At 45.4% G+C, this 26,099-nt stretch overlaps 1 protein-coding gene across 3 annotated transcripts in view; it reads right to left on the bottom strand.

Moving 5' to 3' along the window:
* Positions 1-26,099, bottom strand: part of LOC110502571 (spectrin beta chain, non-erythrocytic 1) — a 124,993-nt gene continuing 98,894 nt past the window's right edge. For 2 of the 3 annotated variants that reach the window (XM_036960164.1, XM_036960162.1), the window contains 21 exons: positions 25,283-26,039; positions 22,498-22,700; positions 22,081-22,171; positions 21,661-21,807; positions 20,993-21,256; positions 14,776-15,000; positions 13,968-14,057; positions 13,495-13,779; positions 12,114-12,244; positions 11,279-11,483; positions 10,807-11,181; positions 10,389-10,633; positions 9,107-9,245; positions 8,827-8,911; positions 8,472-8,668; positions 7,722-7,822; positions 7,362-7,416; positions 3,022-3,224; positions 1,759-1,932; positions 1,598-1,640; positions 1-1,410 (listed from right to left, as the gene is read on the bottom strand). In XM_036960164.1, coding sequence (XP_036816059.1) covers positions 1,207-1,410; positions 1,598-1,640; positions 1,759-1,932; positions 3,022-3,224; positions 7,362-7,416; positions 7,722-7,822; positions 8,472-8,668; positions 8,827-8,911; positions 9,107-9,245; positions 10,389-10,633; positions 10,807-11,181; positions 11,279-11,483; positions 12,114-12,244; positions 13,495-13,779; positions 13,968-14,057; positions 14,776-15,000; positions 20,993-21,256; positions 21,661-21,807; positions 22,081-22,171; positions 22,498-22,700; positions 25,283-26,039 — 4,219 coding nt within the window. In that variant the 3' untranslated portion in view covers positions 1-1,206. The remainder of the gene's footprint in view (positions 1,411-1,597; positions 1,641-1,758; positions 1,933-3,021; positions 3,225-7,361; positions 7,417-7,721; positions 7,823-8,471; positions 8,669-8,826; positions 8,912-9,106; positions 9,246-10,388; positions 10,634-10,806; positions 11,182-11,278; positions 11,484-12,113; positions 12,245-13,494; positions 13,780-13,967; positions 14,058-14,775; positions 15,001-20,992; positions 21,257-21,660; positions 21,808-22,080; positions 22,172-22,497; positions 22,701-25,282; positions 26,040-26,099) is intronic. The other variant, XM_036960165.1, reaches the window with a different exon arrangement.

The raw sequence follows: 26,099 nt of genomic DNA on the forward strand, positions 1-26,099 counted from the left end.
TCATCTTAAAAGCAATTTAATGGATTTGCACATATTTAACAGAGAGGGCAAAAGTCTACGGGTGCAGTTCCATCTACCTGTGACAATGGTCCATATTAAACTACATACCTAGAGGCGTCGCTATGGCAAACAAGCTTTCTCCCATCGTGGCATTGTTGATTGTGCAATATGAAGAAATATTTCATTACAATAGTTACAGTGACAGAGAAATGCACACTATTTATCAAATAGCTAGAGAATGTAGCAAAATGATAATATGCGGTGCTATAGCCAACAAGCAAGCAACCTTATTCCAGTATTTGCCTTAGAATCGACTTTTCTACTTAACAACAATGCTTAAAGTGTTTATTGTTTTGTACATCTAATTTTTATACTTTGTACTAAATATATTTTAAACATACATTATAATGCAACTCAAATACATAGGAAAACAATGTTTAATAATGTTTTGAAAAATGACAGAAATAAACCTTAATCTGTGTTGTAGTTCTTCATGGATATCCAACATTCTGACTGGTTTTAGTAATCACTTGAGCCCGAGTAGGTATAGGATTACATTTTACAATATTATGATCTTTTCATTCAAATGAATGTCATACTACGTTTTTGGAAAAAAAAAGTGAGACTATATTGAAGCTTATAATGCTGTAGGGCTTGTTATTAGTAAGTGAAATGAAACGTTTTTTTAATAGTTTGTTATACACAAGTTATACACACAGTTCAAAGCACCGCTGACTTTGCTTTTCAACCGCAGAAGAATGAAAGTCATCTTTCAATGATAGCCTCACAAAACTGAGGACAGACCCTAGAAACTACATAGAATTACAAAAAGAACTGGGAAAAAACAACAAAAGCAACAAGTGAAAAGCAGAGATGAAAGCAGGAAAAGAGAGAAAATACAAAGAAATCTTAACTAGAAACCCTATCCTGTGTTTCAGCGGCGACTTCTGGATGGTTTACAATGGCAGCTGCCCAAAGCATCAAATCTACCTTAACATAATTGTTTGTCTTTTTTTGTGTTCCTTATCTTAAAAAAAGAAAACACCAATACTGTGGTTGACCTCTGAGCCCGGCTGTTGGATTGTTAGGCACAGAGTGTGGAGTTTTGGCTCTGAGCTTGCATGCTGGAGTCTCGCTTTAAGAGGAACAGGAGCAGGGGAGAGAAGAGAGAAGAGGAATGGCATTGAAGGGGCTGGGGAGGAGGATCTACTTCTTTTTGCTGAAAAGGCTGAAGCGTTTTTCTTTGTCTTTCTCGCGCTTGCCTGGGCTGGATTCGGTTGCCAGGGCAACAGAGGCGGGCAAGGTCTGGGCTCGGCTGGAGGCGGGGGTGCTATGGCTGCTGGGGGTCATCTCGGTCTTATCAGAGGACGCAGCGCTGGAGATGGCCTCCATCCACGAGTTCATCTCCTCCTGCGGCCCAGATGAGGATTTATCAGGACACACAACACAGATCACATCAATACAGCAACACTCAGACACCCACGTGATCCTCGTAAGAGACAGGGACTAAAGACAGCAAAGGATACACAACATTCACAGGAGGAAGATAGTCTGTCATTCATGCACAATGTACAAATTAAAAGCGAATCAAGCTTACGTCATCTTTGGCTTGGAAGAGATACTCATTCCCATCTGTAGCTCTGTAAAAGGAAAATAAAAACTTGAGTAACAAGTCAAGCTAACTACTGTACTGTATGCAAGATCTCATCTTCTGATAATACAAGACACATAGGGAGCTATACAGCAAATAGTGCTCACTTCAGTTTGAACACATGCTTCTTCTTCTTGTAATCGAGGGCGATCTCACACGCAGCGTCCTTCAGGCTGATGGGGATCTCGCTGTGATAGGGGATGCCCTGGCTGGCACTCTTAATGTCTTTGTAGAAGCCCATTTCCCAGTTGTTGATCACACAATACACATTGTGCCAGGATCTGAAACCATAGGAAACACAGTTATCAGAGTCTGTTCAGCTAAATAAAATGTTGGCATTATTGTAAGGGGAAAGTATTTGGCATGAATGAATATGTCCAGTAGGCATACATGTTAACTCCCCTATGTTTTTATTTGGACAGTGTAGCTAAAACTGTTAATTTGGCTCTATACTCCAGCGTTTTGGATTTGAGATAAAAAAAATTATGAGGCGACAGTACACAATGTCACCTTTTATGTAAGGGAGTTTTCATATCCGTTTAGAAATTAAAGCGCTTTATGTATCTAGTTCCCTCATTTGAAGGTGCATAAGTATTTGGACAAATGCACTTAGAATTTATTCCCATATTCCTAGCAGACAATGACATCAAGCTCGTGACTCTACAAACTTGTTGGATGCATTTGCAGTTTGTTTTGGTTGTGTTTACGATTATGTCGTGCCCAATAGAAATGAATGGTAAATAATGTATTACAAATGTTATTGTAAATAAGAAAATAATTTGTTTCTGAACACTTCTACATTAATGTGGATGCTACAATGGATTATGGATAATCATGAATGATTTGTGAATAATGATGAGTGAGAAAGTTAGATGCAAAGATCATGCCCCCATGGTAGCATCCACATTAATGTAGAAGTGCTCAGAATCATATTCTATTCTTATTTACAATAAGCAACTCAAAAATGACATAATACATTATTTACCATTCATTTATATTGGGCAAAACAGCCGAAACATAACCAAAACAAACTGCAAATGCATCCAACAAGTTTGTAGAGTCACGAGCTCAATGTGTGCTAGGAATATGGGACGAAATACTAAACTTTTGACTACATTTAATACACTATAAGTGAATTTGACTATGTATTACCTTCAAATGGGGGGGGGGGGGGGGGGGGGGACTAGATACATAAAGTGCTTTCATTTCTAAACCGTGAAACAGATATGAAAATACCCTCAAAAAAAAGGTGGCATTCTGTATTGTCGCCTATCAAACTAAAATGCTGGAGTTGAGGCAAATTAAAAGATTCAGCTTCGCTGTCCAAATAAATACTAAGGGGAGTGTATGTGAATTGTGTGTGTGTGTACCTGCTGGATGCCTTCTTGTTGTGACCCTCCCACTCATGTTTGCGGTGCAGGAGGCCTTCCATCTGGTTGGCTGGGGTTGAGTCCAGGGACTTGGCTGGGAGTGTGGCAGCCTGGCTGGGCTTGCCCTTGTGTGCTGCACTGGGCGACCCGCCTGGGCTGGGCTCCGCCACCCCATTTACAATGTCACTTCCCTCCCCATTGTCCTGAGGTAGACAGAAACTGGTATTAGAGAAAGCTGGGGCTTGGTAGACAAAACACACAGTGGGGCTGGAAATCAGAGAGTTGGCTTCATGCATAGCAGGATCAGAGGCTGTGTAGAAACATTCAGTACTTTCCCTTTGATTGCTATATTATATCACAATGGCTTTAAGACAAGTAAAGTTAAGTAGAAAGGGGTATTCTATATGACTAGGCCTACTCTACTGTAAATTATACAAAATAAAATATTTTCATCACAATATGTTTCCTAATTTCCATTTGATGAGTAAAATAGCCTCTGGGTAGGTATTTGTATAAATCAAAACAATGCCATTACACCAGCCTTAAATTTTAATCGTGCCTCAATTTCACAATTATAGCCCAGCTTCATCATAAGATGAACGGCAGACACTGAACCCCAGAACTGAGTGTTTGTGCTATTCTTACATCATGTCTCATTCTCTGTGTCACCCACAGTGTCTCAGGTCTTAAGGTTCAGTGCCTGGAGTGAAACTTATCAAGTGTTTAACTCCATCTCAGTCTCTTTCTGACTCCTATATCTAACCCTCTCACTCCATCTCTCCAACATTGAGTGCCATCTACTTGGGACAGTTGATTTTTACACATTTTCTACACTAACTTGACTCTGATCAAACGACTCAATCCGACTGATTCATCATGAACCTCTCTGACTCCATCCGAATCTTGAGACGAACAGCCTCTAAAATGACTCACTTACACTAACTCACAGTCCGATTCACTCTCACTTATACTAACTCACTGTTTGACTAACTCAGATTCCGACCCATCTAAGCACGGTTAGGCAGAGACATTGCAGATGCAGTAAAAATCAATTTATATAGATTCTGAGAAAAACTGGGACCTACAGAAGAGCTTTGGTTTATGGGATTGGTTAAAATGGGACCGGAGTCCAGCCGAGACAGCGAGAGAGATCATTTCAAAGACATGCACAGATCAGGGGTTAAGACATGCACACCACATTGCCACACCCACACAAAATATTGTTGGAGAGAAAGAGAAAGCCAGCGAAAGGGAGAGAAAGTCCAAAATAAAATCCCAAACAATTAACACAATTGCTTGAACTCATTATTCATTTTACGGTATCATTATTGTAAAGTGAAGGGGAATGCAAAATTGGCCAGTTAAAAGATTTTATCACAACACACCCACTCCAATTTGTCACTTATTACCCATTACTGAGCTCTTCAAGGCTGGACCAATCGTGGACACTTTTACTGAGAGCTTGCCAGGCGATGGACAAATCCTGGATGCTTATACAGAGATCCTGCCATCGGCTGGACCACCAATACTGGACACGAAGGACTGCATCGCTGCCAGGTTTTGCACCGTTCGATTGGTGCAACATGGGACTGATATTTCTCACCACCTCTTTGTTAAATGTTCAGGGTAAAAGCTAAAATAGTTTTTGCTTGGGCTAACACTCATATAGGTAATCATATTATCAATGGTCACATCTGCACCCACATTCTATCTCAAATATACTCTCCAAGCTTATAATATGAACCCAGTTACCTCCACATAAATACGGAAAGAAGTCTGATCATCTCAAAGTTTGATTACTGTGAAGGAGGATCACTTTGATAGCAGTAACTGTAGTTACTAAAAACACTAAACTTAGAATTGCTCAAACATTGATCTCTCAGTTTTGATGGGTACCTTTTTACACTAAAGCAAAATACTGGAGATTTATTGTCAGAAGTCTACTGGATAAATGATATCTACAAGACAATTCAATTTAAAAAAGGGTATGAAAAATCAATTACACTTTACTTGACACCCAGTGTCATAACATGTTATGACATGGTCATAACCATAACCACAGCTGACATAACTTGTCATAACCTGTCATAATATGGTCATAACACTTATGACAAGTTATGTCAGCTGTTATGACATATTATGACATGATTATGACTGCGTGTTATGACGCTGGGTGTCAAGTAAAGTGTTACCAAAAAAATCTTTGAAAAAGTATTGTACATCAATGTGTGTAAAACCACCCCAGGATGAAAACATAGAAAATACACACAGAGAAAAACACAAAAACAGTGGGCACTGAAAGTGAAAGGTGATTACCAACATGTTAATGACATGCAAAACAATATACCCAACATAAGACATGAGGACAAAAACAGTGTTATTTTGTAGGCGGCACAAGGACAACAAAAATCGGACATACATGGGGAGTGATGGACTCTAACAATGTTTTATTGGGGAATGTGCGTTAGTGGGTTGAGGATGCTGAAATGATTCAACGTGCAACATGACCAGGAATAAAATGAAGATCTGATGCACAGAGCTAACATGAAGAATGATATGAGAACAAGAAGGTAGGTATCATATAACTACTGAAACCCAATGACCGGAATAAATTGGAATGTGCTTACACCCCTCTACACACACACACACACGCACACACCACGACCTGAACAACCCTACAAACAGAATTACGACGGTGAAGCATAGTGAAATGAATCATACATAGTGAAATGGTATTTGAGATGGTACTGTCTGACAGTGGTATAACGTGTGGTATGGATGTGCAGGTCATGTAAATGGATGGATATCTGGGGCAGATAGCTACTTACTACTTTTGATTTCCTATTCTCTTGAATTTTATTTAACCTTTATTTATTCAGGCAAGTAATTGAGATAAAATCTAGTTTGCAAGAGACCTGGTTGATTTGATCTGGGGCAACTTGAAACCTGAGACTAAAGAAGACGATTTAACTGCATTACTGAGGCAACGATTAAGCCATGTATTTTGTCTGTCAGTTATTCAGGTTCCACATGGTAAGTTTGTAAATAATAACGTAGACAAAGAGTAATATCATCAGGGATGGAGATAGGAGGAGAGGAGTGTTGGGCTGAGAGGCGGAAGAGAAGAAAAACAGGGATAGAAGAGAGAAGGGAGAGAGGAAAAATAGGGAATAAAGACTAAAACCTGACGGTAGAGGGGGAAAAAAAGTTGTATATAAAGAAAAGATACGAGTGGAGTGTTCTTCTTTGTTCCAACGGACACACACGCATATACACACCCACACGCTGTGCTCATTCTCATTCTAGACTACGTAGTGCTGTAGTGCTTCTGTGTCCCATTATGCCTTTCTCTGGGGTCAATAGGTCAATAGATCATGTCAATCTACAGTGAATACAATTAAATACATTATTTTTTGGACCTTTTGCTCAAATCTCAAAATGTTCAATTAGGAAATGTTGTACTGCTTTTGAAATAGGGTTGCCTAACTCAAAAACGGTTTAATCTTCTTTCTACTTTCTCATTTGATCTCGGCCCAGCTTACATCTAATCAGTAAATACTACAGTATTTAGCTGCAGCAGTGGAGGCTGCTGAGGGGAGAACGGCTCATAATAACGGCCAGAACGGAGCAAATGGAATGTCATCAAACACCTGGAAACTATATGTTTGATGTATTTGATACCATTCCACTGATTCCGCTCCAGTCATTACCATGATCCCGTTCTCCCAAATGAAGGTGCCACCAGCCTCCTGTGAGCTGCAGCTAGCGTTTATCAGCCGTCCTCAGCGGAGTGTTCGATCAGTATCAATAAAGGTACCAGTCGGTTTGAAGGAATATGAAGATAAAAAGATGAAAGCATAAATAACTATACGGTTGGCCCCCCCCCAAAAAAAAATCTAGTACCCTGCTACTGTTCATCTATGTTCAGTCCTGCAACATCCATGTGATAAAATAAGACTTGGTGAATAAAAACGACAATAAATGAAACTGCAATCAGCAAAGCTAATTTCCATTAAAATGCATTATGCAAATAAAAAATAAAAAGGAATAATCAAGGTAGAATTAGTATAGTCTCCTGTAATGTAATTAGGATACGGCTAAATGGTAAATGAGGAATAAGTGTGACTAACTAACTGTCAGAACCGGAGGGAGGGGGGGGGGTGGGGGGGTCAGGGGTAGAGGGGTGTACAGTCCTCTCCCTGTGGTGGGGGCAGGGGGTTCAAAGGGCAAGGGAGGCATTGGGGGGTCACGGTCCAGCCCGCCCGCCTTTCTCGCCCAGTCCCAGTCCTGCGGGTTTGAAAGCTGGAGTACTTTTGGTAGGCTGGGGAGCGGTAACTAACCCGAGGGGAGTCCTGGTCCGATGGCAGTCCATTCAGAGACACTTGCTCACCCTCCCTGTAGGGACAACACACAGAGACACAACAGTAAGTCTCAAACATGGTGCAGGATAAACACACTGGGACAGTCATAGCGTACAGTATAGAGACAACAGTCAGTCTCCAACGCTGTACTGCAGTATCTATAAACACACACAGAAAACTGTCAGCCTCAAACACCGTACTTAAGTCTTTATAAACACACTGGTATAGTCATAACACCAGAATACAGCATGCCTGCTCAGTCTAAACATAGACACAGAGCAGACACACAAACAGACCAAACACATTATTTCAGTATGGTGCTCCGGGCTCATATCGTACTTCTGCTGTGGCGATGCAGTGTCCGTCTGGGTCTCTGCAGGTGGGGGATTTCTCCTCCTCTCCTCCTCCTCTTGCTGTCTTCTCACTTCCAGTAATTCCATCTGCATTACGAACAGACACACATCATTAGTGACCAACAGAATTTGTTCAATTGAAATTTAAACATAAGTAATTTCATTAAAGGTGCAGTCAAAAACATGATTATTTCTGTGTTTTATATATATTTCCGCACTATGAGGTTGGAATTATACTGTGAAATTGTGAAAATGATGGTAATTCCCTTTTAGTGTAAGAGCTGTTTGAAAAGGTCGTCTGAAATTTCAGCTTGTTTGGCTGGGTGGATTTTTTTAATTGCCTGGTGACATCACCAGCAGTATACATTCGTATAACAAAGAGAGTTTGCCCTCCTCTCTGACAAACAGCTAGTTCAGGTTACACATCCTTCTCATTCGGCTCCTCTCTCAGAACACTCCCAGACAGTCCTAGCAAAATTCTTGCTTGAGAAATTGCATTTAGCTAAGAAGCTATTTTAAAAAAAAGTTTTTTTTTTAAACAATTTTAATTGAAAACAATCACAGCAAGGTACTTCGTTGCATTGGACCTTCACGTCACGATTTGACTGACAGACAAATGTGATGAGAGCATTGCAGATGGATGTCTAATCTATTTAAAAACAAAATTGATTAAGTTATTGGATGAATGGTTTAACTGACAGCCCAGTGAGTTGTGAACACCCCCCCGTCCTCTCACCGTAGTCAGCCGTTCCAGCGCAGAGAACCGCTCTTCCCAGGTGGCAGCTGACTTCTCAAAGGCCTCGTGTCTCTTGATGAGTTTCTCCACTTCATCCACGTTCTGACCCATCTCCCTGCTGGACAGGTACGGCTCCTGTCCCAGCAGCCACGACTCGGCCACACCCGCGTCCCTTCCAAACTGGTGCACCTCCAGAACTGGGCAGAAACACCGCTGGTCACACACCACGGCAGTAAAAAGTAACGGTGATACCTCTAGAAATACCAAGGGACTGTGGGATAATGCTCGGTGAGCCCCAAGGCACTACTCTTAGCTAATACTGTGCAACGGACTGAAAACGATTTGATAGAATTACCCAATCTAAGCCACTCCCATCTGTCCTCCCACTTGTCAATCATGTCTTTCCTCTTGTCCGTCAACTGTAGTAACTTCTCTTTGATCTGAAAATGGAAGGAAATTAAGTTAAACGAGTCTAAAAACACCATACATTTAATGACGCAACACAAAACCAGAGGGAGCCACATTTCCATCCGGAGAATGAAAGAAGGAGAATGGGGGTGAAGAAAGAAACAGAGAGCGGAGGAGAGAAGGAGGTACGAATCTGTGAGGGTGTTATGAAATTGTTGGCCTCTCACCTCCTCTAATGCGTAGTGTTTTCGTGCCAACAGGGACTTGCCCAGCTCGATGCAGTTGGTAAAGCTGTCGTTACGGGCGTCGATCTCAGCCTTGATGCCCTGGTGGTTGTTCATCAGGAGCTCCACAGACGACACGTCCCTTGAAGACACAACAATAAGCCAGTTACACACACTGAACACACCAAGGTTCTAATGTCCTTTGGTTAGGTTACCTGGGGTTTAAATTACCCAAGAAATGCTGCTTACGTTGCTACTTACGATGCTAGCATATGTTTTCTAAAACCACATGTACATACAGTCCAGACAGGATGCTGACACCCAGCGTATTTCAGTGGACTACAGCCTTCAACATAATGATGTTCCAGGGTGAGTACCTGGGACCATGCTGTTATCAAACTAAACACTAGTCTACTCTAGTCAGGATAGGGTGCCATTCTCTCGGATAGTGGAAACAGAGCAATGCAATTGCTGACACAATCCAAGTCTCTCTCTCAATTCCCCTCGCCCACCCGCTTTTTTCCTCCTTCACCCCATTAGCCATCCATCTTTCTTCCCCCCTTTCTTTTCCTCCAGTATCTTTTTCCCACTTCCCCTTTCATCATCATTAGCCCCTTATGTCTGTCTGTCTGTCTCTTATCTTTTCTATTTCTGTCTCCTCCTATCTCTCTCCCCCTCCCTCTTCCTCTCTCCCTCTTCATCCGTCTCCATGGTAAGCTGCTGGCTGAGATTCAGCTGAGAGGCGCAGATAATGAAGGCCTTGTCGACCCTGGTGATTATCACAATTACAGCTGAAACCAGAGCCAGATAAGGGCTTGGTGTGCTGCTGTCTCCCTGAGAGGAGAAGACATCCTGGGACATTAATTGAGTATTGATACATTGAGTATTCACCATTTTCTGCAGCTGCATCTTCAGTGGTTATAAAAAGAACCATCCGTGGGTGGCAATACATTCAGCTGAGGCTTCAGTTGAAAACCTGGGCTACACTACAGTGCCAGAGCTACAGCATTCATACAGAGGGTTGTTTGGGGTGAGCTAGTGAGGATAACTTGGTAAATAACAACAATCAGAACATTGAGGATTAGATACATAAATCCAGACCTGAGAAAGTGTGATTACAGCGTAAGCTGCAGACCAAAAGCTGCTTACAGAAAACTACAGAGATTACTGACACCTTCTTTTCTGGCTTTTGTCGGTAGGAGAAAACAAATGTGTACTGCAATAATGCCAAACTATTAAAAGAACCAGCCTGAGGCAAAACTGTTTCCCATCAGGTTCACGGTACCTGGGCTTCTCCTGAGCCTCGATGAGGCGGATGACGTCCTCCATCCAGAGCATGAGGTCTCGGACCATGCTGAAGAAACGGAACTTGTCGCCGGTGTCGAGCAGTCTGACCCTGCGGCCGTCACAGGCCTCCAGCAGTGTTCTCCAGGCCTCCAAAACCTCACCCTCTCTCTTTTGGATGTCATCAGCCTTGTCTCCGGCATAGGCAGACTGCAGGCGCACAGCATCCTCCTGCAACATCCTCACCTGGGGAGGAAAAGGGAGAAATATGGGTAGGCAGATACCAAATGTTGAGAAGTCTTGTCTATGATCTGTGAGAGATTCACCTTATAGCTGCACATTTAGTTAAGGCTGTAGTCCAACCTCTGTTTTAGGCATTTTGGCTTTCTGGCTACGTCTCTCTGGTGTCATTGTCATACCTGTATCCCCAGGGCTTGGATGTCGTGTTCGAAGGTGGTGTGCATCCTCTGCAGGGTCTCCACTGTGTTCTGGTCCCGGCCCAGCTCCTCAGGCAGCTTCTTGTGTTTGTCCAGGATGCGGTTGAGGATCTCCTTGGCGTCGTGGTAGAACTTGTGCAGCTCGAAGGACGCCGCCAGGATCTGCGTGCGTGTGTCAATCAGCTCCAGCAGGTCGGCCCACGCCTCATTCAGCCCGTCCTTCCACTCGGCGATGGTAGCCGCGTCGGCGTGGCCCGAGTTGATGAGTTCGTCCGCCAGCTGGTTGACAGTGTCCACACGCTCTTGACCAATGTTGCCTGTGTCGCGAGCAAACTCACGGAAACGCTCCTGAAGCATCTGTAGAGGGAGATTATCACAGCAAAGTCTGAATGGACATATTCCACAAGATACTCTGGCAACAGGGGAACATGGGTGGCAGGCTGGCACTACATACCGTGACATGTTCATAGTCCTGTCCCAGCTCATGTGACCCAGCCACCACCTCCCTTTCAGCGATCCACTGCTCCAGATCATCCACCTCCCTGTTGAGCTGAAAAAGACGGAACCTCTCGTCCAACTTCCCCCTCCTCTCCTCCGACAGGTCCTTGAGCCCCGCGTACAGCTTATCCACCTGGGACTGACGCATGCCGATCCGTTCACTACACAGCAGGAGGAGGGAGGAGGAGGCAGAGAGAGAGGGGGTTAGGATATAGGAACTACATTATCCTATCCTCGCTATCTTCGGGGATGCTGCACTGTCAAGTGTTAAACCTCTGCATGGTTAAATCCTACTTCAACTCAGCAGGAGTGGAGCTTAACCTTACACTGATCTAAATGTTAGTTGTCTGGTACTGACTGACCACTCTGGGTTTAAGCCCTTAAGGGGATAGTTAGGAATTCTGGCAATGCAGCCCTTTATCTACTTCCCTAGAGTCAGATGAACTCGTGGGTACCATTTTTGTGTCTCAGTGCACAGTTTGAAGGACGTTGCCAATTAACGTTAACGCAATTGCTAACTAGCATCAGCGCAATGACTGGAAGTCAATGGGAACAGCTCCTGTAAATTTTCAGTCATTGCACTAAAGCAAGTTAGGATTGGCTAGCAAAACCACCTCTAACTTCCTTCACATTGGACATAAAAATGGCATTCACAAGTTCATTGCCAAAATCATGAACTATCCCTTTAACGTTCTTTAGTCTGAAATTGGTGAATAGGACCATGGATTCAACTTCCAATTTTCACTGGAGGGGATTGTTAACCCTGAGGATAAGCCCCTGAGACCCCTCACCTTTCTGGGTGTCCGGCGGCCGTCAGGCCCCTGCTGGTCTTGGAGAGCTGGTGGACAGTCTCAGCATAGTCCTCCACAGCCTGCTCCAGGATCTGGTGCTTCTTCAGCATGGCCACGGAGCTCTGCTCATCCTACACAGAGAGAGTGACAGAGTCAAGGTACAGACAGTGAGTATGAACAGGCACATACAATCAGTGTAGAGGGCACAGTATTGACTAGAAATAGACTAGTCTCACAGAGATCCAGTCCTGTAGAAGGAGACTGTTGAGGAGTCAAGGACAAATGGAATGATGGCCTGGAAGACTTCTCTCTGTCTACTCACCTTTCACATCCAATACCACACAGCCCTCGCTGAATCTCAAATCATCCCCTCGCCCTTAACCAACTCGCTCAGACGTCCCTCCATTGTCACGTGTTGCTAACAAAACTCCAGAGAGTGGCGAAGTGATCAATTAACCCATCAACTTCGGGACACACTCCTGACTTGGATGATGCAATTTTTGGTATTTTTTTTTTTTACCTTTATTTAACTAGGCAAGTCAGTTCAGAACAAATTCTTATTTTCAATGACGGCCTAGTACAGATTTGTACCTAGTCAGCTCGGGGATTTGAACTTGCAACCTTCCGGTTACTAGTCCAACGCTCTAACCACTAGGCTACCCTGCCGCCCCGTGTTCCACTTTTAAATAACAAAACAAGCATGAAATTCAAATGAACAAATCCCTCAGTAACAGTTGAACATTTAATTTGGGAGGTATTTTGTTTGTTTTATGTGTCAAGTCTTGTAATCAGACACAAACAAACGCATGTGTCATATAATTAGGTACGCCTCTCAACTACTTTGTATTTTATTGGGACAGCTCTGGAGCCGGCAACCTTGCGGGCTTGGTTGAAAAAGCTATCGCAGGTCTTAATTAGCTCCTGTACCCTCTAGGGGAAGAATTGTGATTCAGCCTGTTAGACCAAGTCACTGCCCTTGTCTTTCACCCTCTACTGACTTCCTAATTTCTCCTTGTGACAATGACCCACTTCTGCCTGGTAAACCAACAACTTACTGGGCAATGGTCATAGATCTAACTCTACCAAGTGCAGCAATACCCCTGGTACAGTATCAACCAGCCCTCCTATCCAGCAACTTTGCCCCGTTACAAAAAAGCAGCTTGCCCTGTAACCAAACCCAATTTCCTTTACCCCTACTAATGATCCATCACAACAAAATACTGGAGTGCAACCCACCAGTCCTAACCAAAAGCCACTTTGTATCTCTAACGGCTTGCTACTCATCCTATCAGGTCCAATCACCATCCTACTTCACATTCAACCCCCATTCTGATTGCTTATGAATAGCAATTTTGGCTTTCAGACACACTGCACCCCTCACCTTGGCTTTCTCCTCTGACATCATATAGAGCTCCTGCTCGCTCATCCAGGCCTCAGCCTCGGCAGCATCAAAGTAGTACTGCTGGGCCTTGTGGGCCTCCTCCAGGCGTCCATGGCGTTTGGCTGTCTCCTCCAGGATCTGGGCCCAAAGGCGCCGCAGGTCGGCCAGCCGCTGGCGGATCCCCTCGCCGCTGGGGCTGTTGTCGTCATCCTTCAGCACCTGCTGACTCCGCTCAAAGATGTCGTCACAGCGCGGCTGGTGGCCCTGGATCTCCTTTTGCAGGGTCTGGTGGGGGAGAGGTCAAAGGGCAGCAGGTCAGAATGATGTCAGCTGCTTTAAAAGTACAGTGGTTATCTGGTACAGAAATAGATCTGTCACTGGATTCTAATGGTAGTACTGTAAATGCTAAGAGCTAATATTCTATGGATGGAAATATTGTTCAAGGTTGAAACTGATGGGAGTTTGTTTCTTACCTGGTTTTTCTTGATGAGTAACTGGACTGTTTGCAGGTTGTTTCCGTGGTCTGTAGATGTTGCCAGTGGCATTCTCTCTTCAACCCAGAGCTAAGAGGAAAACACAGAAATAGGCAGGAATAATGTTCGGAAGACTGATACATTGATGTAGCAAATGCAATGACAGGAATTAAACTTAACAGCTAACCACTTGAAAAGCATGATTTGGGCAAAGCGTTTTTTTTGGTAAGCATTTTAAATGCAGTTGATGACATACACAGATGAGACACATTAGTTCCATTCAGAGACCCAACCCATTCATTTCAAAACACGAGGCCTGCTCCTTCTTGCCTGTATGAAAGGAGTCAATACAGTCATTACAATAATAAACAAACCCTCACAGCTATGAAAGCATGCACCTGCTGCTACTCTTAGTGGGTGTCTTCCCTCAAAAGAGGAGGAAAAAACACAAAATAGTGATTTTTATCACTTAAATCACTTCAGACACAAGGGAACTGCTCTGCTGTTCAGCTTCTGCTGCTATTCCACACTACCATAGGGCAGGGATTTCACACAAGCACAAACATACTGTAGCATTTGCACAAGTAGGCATACAGTACGTCATCTCTTTTACTCGTTCTCTGAAACACACATGCGCACGCCCACACTGAGACAGACAGACAGACACACAGGCAGACAGACAGGCAGACACACATACAGACAGACACAGGCAGACAGACACACACACGACAGAAATGGATCACAGCATCAGACAGACAGAAACAGACAGACACACGACTAGGCTAGATTAAAGGTTTAATGTACTTACGATCTCGTCCTCAACGTCTCTGTTGAACTGGTGGATCTCGCGGGAGGCCATGAGGTTTCCCTTCCTCTTCTTCAGTGGGTCTAGCAGCTGCTGGAACTTCTTCTCCACGATGCGGCGCTGGCCGTCCACCTCATCTGTGTCCTTCCCCTCCTGGCTGAGGACCTGGGCCTGGCTCTGCAGCTCCTCCACCTCCTTCTGACGCACCTCCACCTGGCTCTCCAGCATCTAGGGACACCACACCAGGAGGAGTAGAGAGGAGAGAGACAGTCATAGCATGCTCTCTCTAGCTCCCTCTCTGGTCAACCCCCTAGCATGTGTTCCAGAGTTCTCCGTCTCGTTTGTGCTCTAGGAGTTTCCGGTCTCTCTCTCTCGCAGATCGAACAAACAGTGGAAATGCATTCCCTCTCTCACATGCACACATTTTAGTTCTGGGTTACACAAAGGATACCATGGGTACACAATCTTTAATTACACAGTTAACCAATAAGGCACAGGGGGTGTGGGATATGGCCAATATACTACGCCTAAGGGCTGTTTTTGGGCACGACGCATCGCGCAGTGACTGGACACAGCCCTTATCTGTGGTATATTGGCCATATACCACAAAACCCAGAGGTGCCTTATTGCTATTACAAACTGGTTACCATCGTAATTAGAGCAGTAAAAATAAATGTTTTGACATACCCGTGGTATACGGTTTGATATACCACGGCTGTCAGCCAATCAGCATTCAGGGCTCAAACCACCCCGTTTATAATTGCTAATATACAATCAGTATTCTCTACTGTATTTCTACCAAGTGCTCTCTGTTCCGCTTCATTTCTCTCTCTGTTTTACTCTGTCTCGCTCACACACTACGCATCTCACAGACACAGAACTGGCTCCTCCACACATCATGGCGAGGGAGAGATAACATAATGGGGGGGTGTATGTGAGAAGCATGGGCTGTTACATAACGTGGTTTGTCTGCTCGCTACAGCGCCACTCGCTAGTATGAATAAACTATCTGCATAATAAACCTTGAGCCAACACGGCATATGTGTGCGGTGTAGCTTATGCTGCAATTTTCCTAATTAAAGGAAAAGAGAAAACCTAATATCAGGCTTAACATTTCGCTCATAGTTTGGCTATGCAAGTGAACTTATCCTCAGGTTAATTACTGACATTGTACTTTTACCTAATATGAAACCATGATGTAAAATTATACAGAAATGTACCATTTACCTACACAACAATCAAAGGGAGAGGAAAAGAGTCGTATATGGTGACATAACATACCCGTGGGAGACATACAATATGTCAAGCTCCAGCAGTACCAAGCTGTACAGAGGGTGCTCTAGCCAACAAACAGCAGAGACCTGAGGACACCATTCCAACCTGGAACTGAGCTCCCAGGCTTGAAAGGACAGACCAGATACAAATTCAATTAGCACTAATTGTGTGACGTAAAAGGGCTTTTGGCCCAACAAGCCCCCTCCTGCTGTTCAAAGACCATTCACTGGCATGTTCTACAAGAAATCTGCCTCCAGAAATAAAAGCTTCTCCCAAGGTGGTGTGACACCTACTCCTGTTACCTGCTGCACTGTTGCTTGGATTCCACCTGGCGATCTGTTCACCGTCTGGCCTGGCCTGTCTCCCTCTCTCTGGTACAGGTACCTCCACCACACTCACCCCTCTCTGTTCACCGTCTGCCCTGGCCTGTCTCCCTCTGTCTGGTACAGGTACCTCCACCACACTCACCCCTCTCTGTTCACCGTCTGGCCTGGCCTGTCTCCCCCTGTCTGGTACAGGTACCTCCACCACACTCAACCCTCTCTGTTCACCGTCTGCCCTGGCCTGTCTCCCTCTCTCTGGTACAGGTACCTCCACCACACTCAACCCTCTCTGTTCACCGTCTGCCCTGGCCTGTCTCCCTCGGTCTGGTACAGGTACCTCCACCACACTCACCCCTCTCTGTTCACCGTCTGCCCTGGCCTGTCTCCCCTTGTCTGGTACCTCCACCACACTCAACCCCTCTCTGTTCACCATCTGCCCTGGCCTGTCTCCCCCTGTCTGGTACAGGTACCTCCACCACACTCACCCCTCTCTGTTCACCATCTGCCCTGGCCTGTCTCCCTCGGTCTGGTACAGGTACCTCCACCACACTCACCCCTCTCTGTTCACTGTCTGCCCTGGCCTGTCTCCCCCTGTCTGGTACAGGTACCTCCACCACACTCAACCCCTCTCTGTTCACCATCTGCCCTGGCCTGTCTCCCCCTGTCTGGTACAGGTACGTCCACCACACTCAACCCTCTCTACCGAGCTTTCGCTCGCCTCCAGCACACACGCACTGTTGGGGCGAGTGACTCTGAACTTAAAATGGCTAGCCCCAAGTCGTTATATATTTTATTTTTTTATTGTGCATTTTTCTATTTGCCTCATGACTCCTGCATACTTTGTTGACTACAAACTTTCTTTACCCAACCACAGACTATGTTTGTTTCCACACTCGGGACTCTGACTCTCTATTGGTTACACAGACTTTTGGCCTCCCATCCTAGTCTAACCACCTCTCACCAGATTTGTATTCATGTTACCTGATGAAATTGCTGAACAATATGATCTTGTTGCCATCTGATGCACATTCAGATGTCATAAATCAGCACTGCAGAGCTCTCTCTGTCCTATGAGCTCTCCCTGTCCTATGAGCTCTCCCTGTCCTATGCTGTGCCTTGATTGTATTACTGTTGATGATATCTGGAAATGTGTATGAACACCCTGGCCCATCTACTGTTGCTAGCCCCAATTCTGACTTGTGCTCCGATATCTGCTTCACTGATTTCTGCTCTCGTAAAAGCCTGGGTTTTCTGCATGTTAACACTAGAAGCTTGGATCAATTGAAAGTGTGGGTTCACAGCTCCAATCCAGATGTGTTGGTCATTACTGAGACGTGGTTAAGGAAGAGTGTTTTGAATACTGATGTTAACCTTTCTGATTATAACCTTTTTCGGCAAGACAGATCTTCCAAAGGTGGGGGAGTGGCAATCTTTACCAAGGATCACCTTCAGTGCTCGGTTGTCTCCACAAAGTCTGTCCCCAAACAATTTGATTTGCTGGTTTTAAGCATTAAACTTTCAAATAGCTCTTTGTTGACTGTTGCTGGGTGCTATCGTCCTCCATCAGCACCGGCATGTACCCTACCTGCCCTAAACTCTCTCCTAGCCCCTTACACTAAGTCTGAATTTGTCCTGCTAGGTGACCTAAACTGGGAAATGCTTAAACCACCTGACCAAGTCCTAAAGCAAAGGGACTCCCTAAATCTTTCTCAGATTATTACCAGTCCCACAAGGTATGACTCCAAACACCCAGAAAAGGCTACTCTCCTCGATGTTATCCTCACAAATAACCCTGATAGTGATCAGTTGGGTGTTTTATGTAATGACCTTAGTGATCACTGTTTTACAGGCTGTGTTCGTAATGGCTGCTCAGTGAAATGACCTGTCCAGATCTGTCATAGACGCTTGGTAAACAAGCCTTCCTTCATGAACTGGCCTCTGTAAAATGGTAAAGAATCAGCTTGATCCCCTCTGTCGAAGACGCTTGGACCTTCGTTTTTATGTTTTCAGTGGTATTGTTAACAAACAAGCCCCCATAAAGAAAATGAGAATAAAAAACAGGTTCAGTCCCTGGTTCGACCGTGATCTTGCAGAGTTACTCCACCACAAGAATTGCATTTGGTGAAAGGCTCGGCATATGCATACTCAGACTGACTGGCTCTTGTTCAGGCAAATGAAAAATAAGTGCACTCAGGCTATCCGGAAGGCCAAAGTTAGTTACTTTAAGGAGCAGTTCTCTCTCTGTGGGTCTAACCCCAAGAAGTGCTGGAAAACGGTTAAAGACATGGAGAATAAACCCTCCTCCTCACAGCTGCCCATGTCGCTTAAAGTTGATGATGTGGTTGTTACTGACAAGAAGCACACGGCTGAGCTCTTTTTTATTTATTTTATTTTTTACCTTTATTTAACTAGGCAAGTCAGTTAAGAACAAATTCTTATTTTCAATGACGGCCTAGGAACAGTGGGTGACCTGTTCAGGGGCAGAACGACAGATTTGTACCTTGTCAGCTCGGGGATTTGCACTTGCAACCTTTCGGTTACTAGTCCAACGCTCTAACCACTAGGCTACCCTGCCGCCCCTTTAATCCCCACTTCCTTAAATCAGGATTCCTATTTGACTCAGCCATGCCTCCTTGCCCGTCCAACATTTCATCATCTCCCACCCCTTCTAATGCGACTATCCCTGATGCGTCTTCCTCTTTTTCCCGTGCCCCGCTACAAAGTTTCTCCCTGCAGGCAGTCACTGAGTCCCAAGTCCTAAAGGAGCTCCTTAAACTTGACCCCAACAAACCATCTGGGCCAGATGGTTTAGACCCTTTCTTCTTTAAGGTTGCTGCCCCTATCATCGTAAAGCCTATCGCCAACCTTGGTCTCTCCTTTCTAGGGAGGTTCCCATTAATTGGAAGGCAGCCACAGTACGTCCTTTATTTAAAGGGGGAGCTCAAGCGATCCTAACTGTTATAGGCCTATTTCTATGTTGCCCTGTTTATCAAAAGTGTTGGAAAAACTTGTCACTAATCAACTGACTGGCTTTCTTGATTGTCTATTGTATTCTCTCGGCAATGCAATCTGGTTTCCGCTCAAGTTATGCAACCTTTATGGTCTTCAATGATGTCACCATTGCCCTTGATTCTTAGCAATATTGTGCTGCTATTTTTATTGACTTGGCCAAAGCTTCTGATACGGTAGACCATTCCATTCTTGTGGGCTGGCTAAGGAGTATTGGTGTCTCTGAGTGGTCTTTGGCCTGGTTTGCTAACTACCTCAAAAAGTACAGTGTATAAAGTCAGAAAATCTGCTGTCTCAGTCACTGCCTGTCACCAAGGGAGTACCCCAAGGCTCAAACCTAGGCCCCACGCTCTTCTCAATGTACATCAATAACAAGCTCTCTCATCCATTTATATGAAGATGATACAGTTTTATACTCAGCTGACCTCTCCCCGGATTTTGTGTTAAATGCTCGACAACAAAGCTTTCTTAGAGTCCAACAAGCTTTCTCTACCCTTAACCTTGTTCTGAACACCTCCAAAACAAAGGTCATGTGGTTTGGTAAGAAGAATGCCCCTCTTCCCACAGGTGTATTACAACCTCTGAGGGTTTAGAGCTTGAAGTAGTCACCTCATACATGTACTTGGGAGTATAGCTAGACAGTGCACTGTCCTTCTCTCAGCACATATCAAAGCTGCAGGCTAAAGTTAAATCTAGACTTGGTTTCCTCTATCGTAACCACTCCTCTTTCACCCCAGCTGCCAAACTAACCCTGATTCAGATGACTATCCAACCCATGCTAGATTACGGAGACATCATTTATAGATCGGCAGGTAAGGGTGCTCTCGAGCGGCTAGATGTTCTTTACCATTCGGCCATCAGATCTGCCACCAATATCCCTTATAGGACACATCACTGAACTCTATACTCCCATGTAAACTGATCATATCTGTATACCAGTCTCAAGACCAACTGGTTGATGCTTATTTATAAAAACCCTCTTAGGCCTCACTCCTCCCCATCTGAGATATCTACTACAGCCCTCATTCTCCACATACAACACCTGTTCTGCCAGTCACATTCTGTTAAAGGTCCCCAAAACACACACATCCCTGGGTCGCTCCTGTTTTCAGTTCGCTGCAGCTAGCGACTGGAACGAGCTACAACAAACACTCAAACTGGACAGTTTTATTTCAATATCTTCATTCAAAGACTCAATCATGGATGCTTTTACTGACAGTTGTGGCTGCTTTGTATGAGTTATTGTTGTCTCTACCTTCTTGACCTTTGTGCTGTTGACTTTGCCCAATAATGTTTGTACCATGTTTTTGTGCTGCTACCATGTTGTGTTGCTACCATGTAGTTGTCATGTTGTGTTGCTCCCATGCTGTGTTGTCATGTTTTGCTGCCTTGTTATGCTGTTGTCTTAAGTCTCTCTTTATGTAGTGTTGTGTCTCTCTCGTTGTGATGTGTGTTTTGTCCTATATTTATATTGCATTTATTTTTTTAATCCCAGGCCCCCATCCCCGCAGGAGGCCTTTTGCCTTTTGGTAGGCCGTCACTGTATGTAATAATTTGCTCTTAACCGACTTGCCTAGTTAAAAACTGTTACCTAAAAAATAAAAATACAATACCTGTTGTTTCTTGAGCAGGATGTTGACGCTGGTCAGATCTTTGCCGTAGTCATCTGATTGGATTTGTCCATCCACTCCCACCAGCCACTTGTCCAGGTCGGCACAACTCTGGGTGAACAGCTCAGCCTTGTTGGCGTCAAACAGACACTTGGCCTTAGTCTGGGTGGTGGACTCAAGGTCATCCCACATCTTATGGAGCGCTGCCAGCTTTTCCTTCACCATGGCCTCGGTCTCCGGCTTCTCAGCTATCAGCTGCATCCCGTCCTGGGATTGGGTGGGAGAAAACCATGTTAGGACATTATGGAGATAAATAGATCGACACTAATATCATTCAGAAAGGAAGACACTGGAAATTCTTCCAATCTGACCTGAGCAATGTGACTCTGCCCACAATCACTCATGTATACAAGCATCAATACTGAACTTTCAAACTACTAGTTCTATTCTGCAGAGCTATTGCGCTGATTCTGTTGAAAGCTTGTTTTGAAATGAATTCCACTGAACACGAATATAATAATAGCCAACGTGGTTGTTATGACTTAATCTCTCTGCATTTAGTACTAAAATATCCACAGCAGAGGGCCACGCACACTCACGAAACATAAACAGGGAGAAGGCATACAACGAAACTGTCAAAAAGATCAGACACCCATCATTTAGTCACTGACCTTCTCGATCTCGTCCATCCACTCCTTGTTGGACTGAAGCTCGGCCATGAAGGCCTGGTGTTTGAGCCATTTGCTGTGGAGGTTCCTGGCTTCGTCGTACGACATGTCCTGAGCCGTGAGCATCTTCTCATTGATCCACAGGGACAGCTGCACACACCAGAGAGCCAATCAGTGAGACAGACGGACACACAGACTCATCCACACAACCACAGCTTGGCACCATCCACAATTACTTAGAAATTCCACCTACAGTACTGTACTCTATAGAGCTGGTGGGAGGAATCAGTGGGTTTCCTTGTGTGGGAATGAAGTGCGGGGGTAGCCCTAGCTGGCAGATATGGGTGTTGTGCAGTGGGGGGCTGGGGGGAGTAAGTGAGGGGTGTGTTGTAAGGGTTTGGTAGGGGGCAGGTGGCAGCTCACCTCTTGGCAGTTCTGAAGGAACTTCTGCAGGTCTCTGTTATCCTTCAGCTTACAGAGAAGCTCACTGGCCGCCAAGCGGTTCTTCTGATGTCTACACAAACAGAAGGACAGGGGTTAACACGTGATGGATTTAGCACAGAGAGGTTACGGCTCGGAAACATATTTTTTGTGTATTGGTTTAATTAATTAGACTCCTAGATGATGTTATGCAAACCTGACAAGTGCTATACATACATTGTATTATATGCATGTAAATCTTCATTTTATGCATGTAATTCAGTTTAATCTAAGCACATAACATCGCTGCCATAATTATCACTGGAGTCAAACACATTCACAAGATGGCTACCACAAAATCAGCCCCAGTTCTCTAAATACAGAATATTTGTATAGCGCTTTTTACAAAGCATTCAATACCTCTCATCGATAGAGTCCACTTTCTCCTGGATGCGGTCAGCATTGATGTTTTTGTCACTGACCAGTCTGCGTCCGGTGTCCACCACGGCATTGATCTTCTCCTCGTTGGCGTCCATGGTGGTCATGAAGTCCTCCTGCTTCTTAATGGCTCCCTCTGCCCCCTCCAGAGTTGTGGGCATCTCAGTATGGGCCAGCACGTACTCCTGCGAGAGAGAGAGGAGGGCGAGAGGGAGGGTGGGAGAGAAGGAGAGGGTAGTAGAGGTGTTAGTGAGTGTGCCATTCGACACTTGATCAAGAACAAGCAGGTGACTCTCGTATACTGTAGCCTACTTGTAGCATAGTAACAGCTGACATGGTGTTTCTCTCAGAAATATTTCTAGAGGACTGAGCCCACAGAGGGTGTGTGCGTCTGATTGGCTCTGATGTGAGTGGCGGTGCTGAACAGGGCAGTGATGTCCAGTCAGACAATGATCTGACTAATACAGCCTCTGTTAGCATCGCACTAATAATGAGAGCGGGGTTCAATCCCTCAGCTAGACCACACAGGAACGCACACACACCCTGACACATGCACACACACACACTTTCTTTTTTAACCATTTGCATGAGAAGGATGACATTATTTCACCAAAGTTGAGTAGACTCCAACAGTGTGATGCATGTGACGCAATCGCTAGTCGTAGTATAAATCAAATCAAATGCTATTGGTCACATAAACGTATTCAGCAAATGTTATTGCGGGTGTAGCGAAATGCTTGTGTTCCTACCTCCAACAGTGTAGTAGTATCTAACAACAATACACAAAGTTAAAAGTAAAATAATGGAATGAAGAAATATATAAATATTAGGACATGCAATGACGGAGTGGCATTGACTAAAATACAGTATAAACATATATGTGATAAGTAAAGCAGTACGTAAACATTATTAAAATGACAAGTGTTCCATGTCTATGTACAGTATATAGGGCAGCAGCCTCTATGGTTCAGGGTTGAGTAGCCGGGTGATAGCCGGCTAGTGATGGCTATTTATTAACAGTCTGGTGGCCGTGTGATAGAAGCTGTTTTTCAGTCTCTCGGTCCCAGCTTTGACGCACATGTACTGACCTCGTCTTCTGGATGATAGAGAGGTGAACAGGCCGTGGCTCGGGTGGTTGATAGCCTTGATGACCTTTTTGGCCTTCCTGTGACATCGGGTGCTGTAGGTGGCCTGGAGGGCAGGCAGGCGGTGTGCACCCGGTGATGCGTTAGGCAGACCCTACCACCCTCTGGAGAGCCCTGCGGTTGCGTGCGGTGCAGTTGCCGTACCAGGCGGTGGGTAATACAGCCCGCCAGAATGCTCTCAATTGTACATCTGTAAAAGTTTCTGAGGGTCTTAGGTGCCAAGCCAAATTTCTTCAGCCTCCTGAGGTTGAAGAGGCGCTGTTGCGCCTTCTTCACCACACGGTCTGTGTGGGTGGACTATTTCAGATCGTCAGTGATGTGTACGCAGAGGATCTTGAGGCTTTCTACCTTCTCTACTTCGGTCCCGTTAATGTGGATAGGGGCGTTTTGTTGACGTTGACGGAGAAGTTAATTTCCTGCAACCACTCCGCCAGGGCCCTCACCTCCTCCCTGTAGGCTGGCTCGTCTTTGTTGGTAATCAGGTCTACTATAGTTGTGTCGTCTGCAAACTTGATGATTGAGTTGGAGGCGTGCCTGGCCACGCAGTCATGGCTGAACAGGGAGTACAGGAGGGGGCTGAGCCTGCACCCTTATGGGGCCCCTGAGTGGAGGACGGAGGTGTTGTTTCCTACCTTCACCACCTTTAGGCAGCCCATTAGGAAGTCCAGGACCCAGTTGCACAGGGTGGGTTTCAGACCCAGGGCCTCGAGCTTAATGATAAGCTTGGAGGGTACTATAGTGTTGAAGGCTGAGCTATAGTCAATGAACAGCATTCTGACCTAGGTATTCCTCCTGTCCAGATGGGATAGGGCAGTTTTCAGTGCGATGGTGATTGCATCATCTGTGGATCTATTGGGGCGGTAAGCAAATTGAAGTGGGTCTAGGGTGTCAGGTAAGGTGATTTGATCCTTGACTAGCCTCTCAAAGCACTTCATGATGACAGAAGTGAGTGCTACGGGGCGACAGTCATTTAGTTCAGTTACCTTTGCTGTCTTGCGTACAGGAACAATGGTGGACATCGTGAACAAGTGGGGACAGCAGACTGGGATAGGGAAAGATTGAATATGTCTGTAAACCCTTTAGCCAGCTGGTCTGTGCATGCTCTGAGGACGCGGCTAGGAATGCCGTCTGGGCCGGCAGCTTTGCGAGGGTTAAAACGCTTAAATGTCTTACGACGGCCACGGAGAACGAGAGCCCACAGTCCGTGGGAGCGGGCCGCATCGGTGGCACTATGTTATCCTCAAAACGGGTGAAGGTGTTTAGCTTGTCTGGAAGCAAGACGTCGGTGTTCGTGACGTGGCTGGTTTTCCCTTTGTAGTCCGTGATTGTCTGTAGATCCTGCCACATACATCTCGTATCTGAGCCGTTGAATTGCAACTTCACTTTGTCTTTATACTGACATTTTGTCTGTTTGATTGCCTTACGGAGTGAATAACTACACTGTTTGTATTCAACCATACTCCCAGTCACCTTGCCAGGGTTAAATGCGGTGGTACGTGCTTTCAGAAGTCTCCTTGGACACTGTGCCACCCAGTCTATCCAATATATTATTTTGCTTAGTTCTCACTAACATTGTTGTGAGCCAAATGGAGTCTGTACTGTGTAATGTAATGTGATGTTACCTGGTTGTTGAGGAAGGCTTCAGCCTGCTTGGTATCCCTGAGGAACAGCTGGTGGGCATGGGACTGGGACAACAGGTTCTGACGGTTCTCCCACATCTTGTGCAGCTCGTTCCAGCCTGTGTCCAGGGCCTGCAGCCTCTGCCTCAGGAACATGTACTGGGCGTCCGTCTGGCCCTGGGTCACCATTTCCCCCATGTCCCTCATCTTCTGGTAGTCCACTTCATAGTTGCGGATCTCGTTCTTGATGCCCTCATGCTGCGCCAGCAGCTTTTCGGCCTCCGTCAGTGTGTTGGGCATGTCTTCTGAAGCGATGGCCGTCTGGGTCTTGGAAAGCCATGACTGGAAGTCATCCAGCTCCCGGAGGAACTGCTGCAGCTTGCTGGCCTCGCCCAGGGACTCCTCGCGGTTCTTCAGGGTGCCCTTCATCTCGTCCCACACTCCTGTGATCTCCCCCAGGCGACCCATGATGCCCTGGGCCTGGTCAGGGTGCTCGGCTGCAAGGTGCTCCCCCTCCTTCCCCAGTTCTCCTAGCTTGTCCTCGATGGCGGTCAGGTCACGCTCCATGCCGGTGAGCTTGCGCTGCAGGGCCATGACCCCGGCCAGGTCATTACCCAGCTCCTGGGTGGACTCGATCACCTTGGTCTTCTCGCGGATCCACGACTTGGTCTCGTTACACTCCAGGTGGTAGTTCTGTACACCCAGAGCTGAGTTGAGGGAGTCTTTCTTCAGGTCAACTAGGTCACGGAACTGACTCCATCTAGAGAGATGTAGAAACACACACACAGTCAGGGAACACTACTTTCCCACTAGAGGTTAT

This window comes from Oncorhynchus mykiss, chromosome 23 (genome assembly GCF_013265735.2).
Source record: "Oncorhynchus mykiss isolate Arlee chromosome 23, USDA_OmykA_1.1, whole genome shotgun sequence".
NCBI lineage: Eukaryota > Metazoa > Chordata > Actinopteri > Salmoniformes > Salmonidae > Oncorhynchus > Oncorhynchus mykiss.